General features: G+C 45.0%; 1 protein-coding gene across 1 annotated transcript; it reads right to left on the bottom strand.

Annotated features, from left to right (window-relative positions):
* Positions 1 to 5,209: 5,209 nt before the first annotated feature.
* On the bottom strand, positions 5,210 to 6,106 carry Capza3 (capping protein (actin filament) muscle Z-line, alpha 3). Its single transcript, XM_013025095.1, has one exon. It carries the CDS (start codon positions 6,104 to 6,106, stop codon positions 5,210 to 5,212), a length of 897 nt encoding a protein of 298 aa, XP_012880549.1.
* Positions 6,107 to 6,393: the final 287 nt, after the last annotated feature.

Genomic DNA, 6,393 nt, shown 5'->3' with positions numbered 1-6,393 from the left:
TTCCTTCCTTCCTTCCTTCCTTCCTTCCTTCCTTCCTTCCTTCCTTCCTTCCTTCCTTCCTTCCTTCCCCAGTCCTGGGGCTTGAACCCAGGGCCTGGGGGCACTGTTCCTGAGCTTCTTTTGCTCCAGGCTGGTGCTCTACCACTTGAACCACATTCCCAGCCCCCTCCAACTTTTCATTGCTGTGACACAGTACCTGAGAAAAATCAGAGGAAGAAAGACTTAATTTGTCTCGTAGTGGGAGGGACAGAGAAAAAGGAGAGGGAGACAGACAGACAGACAGACAGACACACACACACACACACACACACACACACACACACAAAACCTTGGCATCTCAACCGATGGGTAAGTTCTTGCAGATTCATTTGGACCCAAATTCTACAGAGTGAAATCGCATCCTTTCCCCCCCCCCGTACAGAACTCACAGATAGGAATATTTAATTAATGCCGTTGATGGAAATTCACACCGGCCCGCGGGGCAAGCAGGAAAATGTTGACGAAAAATAATAATGTGAGCATGAAAACTTCAAGGAGAATCTTAATTACTGAAGTGCTTGGGATGGGAAAGACCGCTGGTAGATGGAGCAGTAGTTCACTTTTCTGCATGCATGACCAAAGACATTTACATTCCCAATTTAATGAGGATAACAAAATTCCAATCATCGTTGCCAATAGAGGAAGACTTCTTTCTTGCTTTTAACTTCCTGCATGTGGAAAAACCAGAGGAAACGTGACTCCAAGGTAGATTTTGCTTGAGGCTTTGGTTCATTAGTCACCGAAGAAAGAATAATGAATACTTCAGCTACGCTTTGCCTTTTCTATCTGCTCACTAATGAAATTTTAATTAACGACAGAACCGATTATAAGATTTTTTTCGTGTGTGTGTGTAAAACGTTGCAAGATTAATTTTCAAAATGGAAATGAAAACACTTGAGTGATTTTTTTTTTCCTGACTTGGTTTTCTGGTCGGCTTTCCCTTCTTCAATATTTTAGCATCATAAATGTGAAAAAAATATATAGCGTTTGGCTTTGGAAAGTTGAATTCTTCCCTTCATTATTTATGTTTCATATGTGTGTGTGTGTCTAATTCTGAAAATACAAAATTATATATGCCATCTCGTTTTGGTAAATGTTTCATCTCGATATTCCTTTCTATGACCTAATTTTTTAATTCGTGTGTTAATTGTACAATAGGGTTGCACGGTGTCATTTCCCTACATGCATATAAAATGTGCTTTGATCAAATTCACTCTATTGACGTCCTTGTCTCTCCTCCCCATTTTAACCAAACTTGCTCATACCTATAAATATACAGATATACAAATACACCTGGTGTCGTGCAATCATAGCGCTAAATAATATTTATCTGTCGTTTCAGACGCTGAGTAAATCAGCCTGACCCATATTGTAATGAGGGGTATTACTAATGTGTGGTGTCGCTCATCTTTAATAATCTTACCAAATTTGTAATGTATTTATTTATTTAATTTTATTAATTTTTTGGGTTGGTCCCGGGGTTTGAACTCTGGGCCTGGGCGCTGTCCCTGAGCTCTTTTGCTCAAGGCTGGTGCTCTACCCCTTGAACCACAGCCACACTGCTGGCTTTTTGTGAGTAATTTATTGGTGTTAAGAGCTTCACTGACATTTCTGCCCAGGCTGGCTTTGAATCACAATCCTCACATCTCAGCCTCCTGAATAGAATGACAGGCATGCGCCACCCGCGCCCCGCTACAATGTCTTTATGGGAAGCAAATTGGTTATATTGCTTTGGATACTTGTTGATCAAAAAGAAAAGTTTCAAAAATACACATTATTGGTAGCAAGGTAGAATGATCAACAAAAGATTTTATTTTTTTTTAGCCTGAACTTATTTTATTGTAAGGTAAAATCTGGTGAGATTAGATGAAAAAGTTCAAGGTGATAAAGGAACTATATAAAAATCAGAGAAATGCTTGTTCACTTTTTGATATTTCTTCTTTCTTTCTGTCTGTCTGTCTCTGTCTCTCTGACTCTCTGTCTTTGTCTCTGTCTGTCTTTCCCCGCCCCCCCCTTCTCTTTGTGCTGGTCCTGGGGCTTGAACTCAGGGCCTGGATGCTGTCCCTGATCTTTTTGTTCAAGGCTAGTGCTCTACCACTTGAGCATGTTCTAGCTCTTTGAGCGGTTCACTGGAAATAGAGTCTCACAGACTTTCCTGCCCGGGCTGGTTTTGAACTGTGATCCTCAGATCTCAGCCTCCTGAGTTGCTGGGATGACAGGCGTGAACTGCTCTGGGTGCTGTGCGCTCTCTAATGGTGCATGCTGGTTACTCTCCACTGTGTTTGGGAATCGCGGTGCTGATTTTGTTCTACTTGTGGCCTAGCTGCTTATTTCCCTCAGCTGTGTACACGCTCTGGCTTTCACGGCTCCTTGGCTGAAGAGACAGATCACAGCTCCTCGTGAAGGGGGAAAAAAATAAATCAATCTGTCCAATGAGTGAATTCTCCTCCTGCTATAGCTTCTTCCTGGTATGAATCTGATCATTGTGGAGGAGACATGTTCTAAAATAAGACAAAAAGTGACTCAAGAAGATAAAAACAAACATAAACAGAAAAGAAAACCCCCAAATAACCAACCCAGTAGGGCCAGAATTATATTTCCGTACAACAAAATGAAGTCAGCAGAGCTGATGCCTTTCTAATTTAGGGGGAGACACTGTCCCCACTTCCTTCCCTACTCTCTCTAGGAGAATGAAAATGCCCCCCCCCAAAAAAAAAGAGAAAAAGAAAAAAAAACACACATTACTTGAACAGCTTCGCAACTCAGCTTTTTGCGTAGCACACAGATATATTTCTTCAACTTCTGGCCTTTCTAAATGAGCAAGAGGAGAGGAGTCCGGGAAAGCCTGATTTAATGTAGGCTTGTGAGAAATCTCTGCAGAGCAGTTGTGTCTGAGATTCTGCCATTTGCTTCTTTTTCCAGAGTTTTCTTTCCTCTAGCCAGGTTGTGGAAGTTGGGAAAGCTGACATGCATGGACTCGTTTTATAAAAAAATTGTTATTATTAATATTGTTATAATTAATATAATGTTAATATTAGTAGTGTCAGTCCAGGGGCTTGAACTCAGGGTCTGGGTGCTGTCTCTTAACTCTTTCATTCAAGGCTGGCGCTCTACCACTTGAGCTTTTTTTTTTTGCTGGTTCCTTGGAGATGAGATTCTTGAGACCTTTCCTGGCCCCCAGGACTGGCTTTGAACCGTGATCCTCAGATCTCAGCCTCCTGAGTAGCTGGGATGACAGGCGGGAGCCACCAGTGCCCAGCTAATCTTAGTTTTTACATATGGGGTTACTGCTGTGGTATAAGCTGTCTGGGAGATGTTGGAGGCCTGGACGCTGAGCTCTGTGGGGAACGAGGCTGGCATTTAGACACGGCTTCTACCAGAATCTCGGTCTTGGGTTTCCAGTCTCCAAAATGGTCACCATGTATTTTCTGCTGTTTATTGTGGCTCATTCTCAGCCTAAGCAGACCCTGTCTGTCTGAACAACTCAATGGGAAACCTTAGGTTCTTCTGCAGAAAATGTGGATAAAGTTAGAACCAGATGGATGATTAACACAGCAGCAGCAAAATGACATTGTGCACAAAGGCTTTATTATAAGACATGTCACACCTATCAATCCCAGCTATTCAGCAGGATGACGTGTGAGGATTGCGGTTCAAAGCCAGCCTGGGCAAGAAAGGCCCCGAGACTCTTAACTCCAAGAAACTACTACTAAAACAAAGCCAGAAGCAGATCTGTGGCTCAAGTGGTAGAGCATAAGCATGGAGTATAAAAGCTCAGGGACAGTGTCCAGGCTCTGGGTTCAAGTCCCAAGATTGTCACACACACACACACACACACACACACACACACACACACACACACCCTTAATCCTGGCCACTACTTATTCAGTATTTCTGCAGTATCATAAGTATTTTAGCGCTTGAAACACTTTGGCGTAGTTATAAAATATAAAATATATTTCGTGTAAATAAAAAAAATTTTTTTGTTAGTTGTGGGGCTTGAACTCAGGGCCTGGGCGCTGTCCCTCAGCTCTTCAGCTCAAGGCTAGCGCTCTACCACTTGAGCCACAGCGTCACTTCTGGCTTTTTCTGCTTATGTGGTGCTGAGGAATCGAACCCAGGGCCTCATGCATGAGAGGCAAGCGCTCTACCACTGAGCCACCTGCCCGGCCCCAATAAAATATATATCATACACTAAAATGCAGTACAAATAAAAGATATTTCTTGTGAAATATAAATATAACAAAATAGATAAGATACAGTATAATGATAATAGATAAGATACAGTATAGATAAGATACAGTATAATGATAAAAAGATATTTCATATAAAATATATATAAGGTATCTTATTTTTGTCGGTCGTGGGGCTTGAACTCTGGGCTTGGGCACTGTCCCTGTGCTCTTCAGCTCGAGACCAGCACTCCACCACTTGAGCCACAGTGCCACTTGTGGTTTTCTAGTGGTTTATTGGAGATAAGTGCCTGGGCTGGCTTTGAACCGCAATCCTCAGATCTCAGCCTCCTGAGTAGCTAGGATTACAGGCGTGAGCCACCAGTGCCTGGCTATATATAAGGTATTTTCTATCTTGAAAATTTATCTTGAGAATTGATGTAAAAGCATTTTCTACCCCAATGTATTTTAATAGTAAAGTATTATACACACACACACACACACACACACACACACACACACACACACACACACACACATATATATGTATATTTTTGTGGTCAGTTTTGGGTCTTGAACTCAGGCTCTACCACTTGAGCCACAGCACCACTTCTGGTTTTCTGGTGGTTCATTGGAGATCAGAGTCTCACGGCCTTTCCTGTCCAGGCTGGCTTTGAACCGTGATCCTCCGATCTCAGCCTCCTGAGTAGCTGGGATGACAGGCGGGAGCCACTGATGCCTGGGCAAGTATTTTACATTCTAAAATACCCTAAGGCAAATTTAGAACCCATCTTCCTTCTCACGCCCCAGCTTTTACGAACATCTAACTTGGTCATATGTACGTTATGTTCCTCTTCTTTTCCCCCTTCCCTATCTTTAAAGAAAGACTACCTGGTAAATACGACCTAAATAAAACCACTACTCCCTAACCCTGGGTAAGGCCTCCTCCCCAAGAAACACAAACCAGACAGGCGTAGAGCATAGCCAGGCAGACTTCATTATATGATCCAGTTACACAGCACACTTCGGGAATAAATGACGTAGCCCAGCTTGGGGTACATGACCAGGTGCAGGTCTGCCAGGATCCTCTGCCAATCGATGAGCGTGCGGGTGACAGGAAGGTCTCTGCGGAGAATGCCCCGGAGGGCCTGCCTGGATAATTCCTGCAGCTCCTCCAGGACGGCAGCCTGGAACTGATTCTCCTGCTCTTCCACCAGCCGGGCAAAACTGAGCGCCAGCTGGGCTTGGTTCACCACTTCTACGCTCTCCTTGAGATCCTTGGACAGCTGCAGGTGCAGGTTGACCCCCTTGAAGAAGTGAGCTTGCACGAAGACCCTCCCGGTGATCTGGGTGAGGAAGGGATTAACCTGAAAGATCCATTTGGATTTCCACAGACCGTTCCAGAAAGCCCCGGAGTTGTAGCTGTGGTCCTCAATGCAGGCGATCAGGAACTCCTTCTGGTGGATGGTCTTCCTGAGGACGTTACAGCTGCCTGCTGGGTAATGATCGTTGACGTAGAGTTTCAGGGCACACAGGACCACGTTCCTCAGGTATTCGACCTCATTGCGAAGGATCCCGTGACTCTGGATGTCCCTGAGCTGGTTCTGCAGCAGGTCGTACTTGAAGGACAGCTTGCTCTGGTAGTCGAAGAAGCGATCGCCCATGAGGTTGTGATGAGAGAGGATGACCGGGTTCCCGTCGATGCACAGGGGTACAGAATACTTCTGGCAGTGCAGGTGGCCTGCGAATTCTCCCTGATGGTGCATGAGCTTCTCATCTCGGATCAGCAGGCAGAGGTCATCAAAGGCGTTGACGAACTCTCCCGGGGGCACCTGGACCAGCAGCCTGCGAATGGCCTTCTCCTTCTCCTTCCGACTCAGGATGCTAAGGGACATGATCTGCCGAAGGCCAGGAGGGGGAGAAGCTTCTGGAGGCAAGAGGATTCAGAGAACGCATACCATGACACTGGACTTCTAGCCCCCCCCACCCCCTCACCTCTTCTTTGGCTTTTCTGATTTCTCTCCCCCTCCACCAAGGTGTTGATCATTCAAGGTGAAGATGATGACGATCGTCAACCATGAAGATGCCAATGTGGGGTTCAAGGGGTGTGTGTGTGTGTGTGTGTGTGTGTGTGTGTGTGTGTGTGTGTAGGGGGTGGGGGGAGAGGTCTCGGTGAGTTCTG

This window comes from Dipodomys ordii, unplaced genomic scaffold, assembly GCF_000151885.1.
Source record: "Dipodomys ordii isolate 6190 unplaced genomic scaffold, Dord_2.0 Scaffold81, whole genome shotgun sequence".
Lineage (NCBI taxonomy): Eukaryota > Metazoa > Chordata > Mammalia > Rodentia > Heteromyidae > Dipodomys > Dipodomys ordii.
The sequence above is the reverse complement of the archived record's forward strand: the minus strand, read 5'-3'. Positions and strand labels throughout refer to the sequence as shown.

What these genes read in the sequence shown, in the direction of transcription:
- Capza3 (XM_013025095.1), bottom strand. Translation starts at nt 6,106, where the DNA reads ATGTCCCTTAGCATCCTGAGTCGGAAGGAGAAGGAGAAGGCCATTCGC.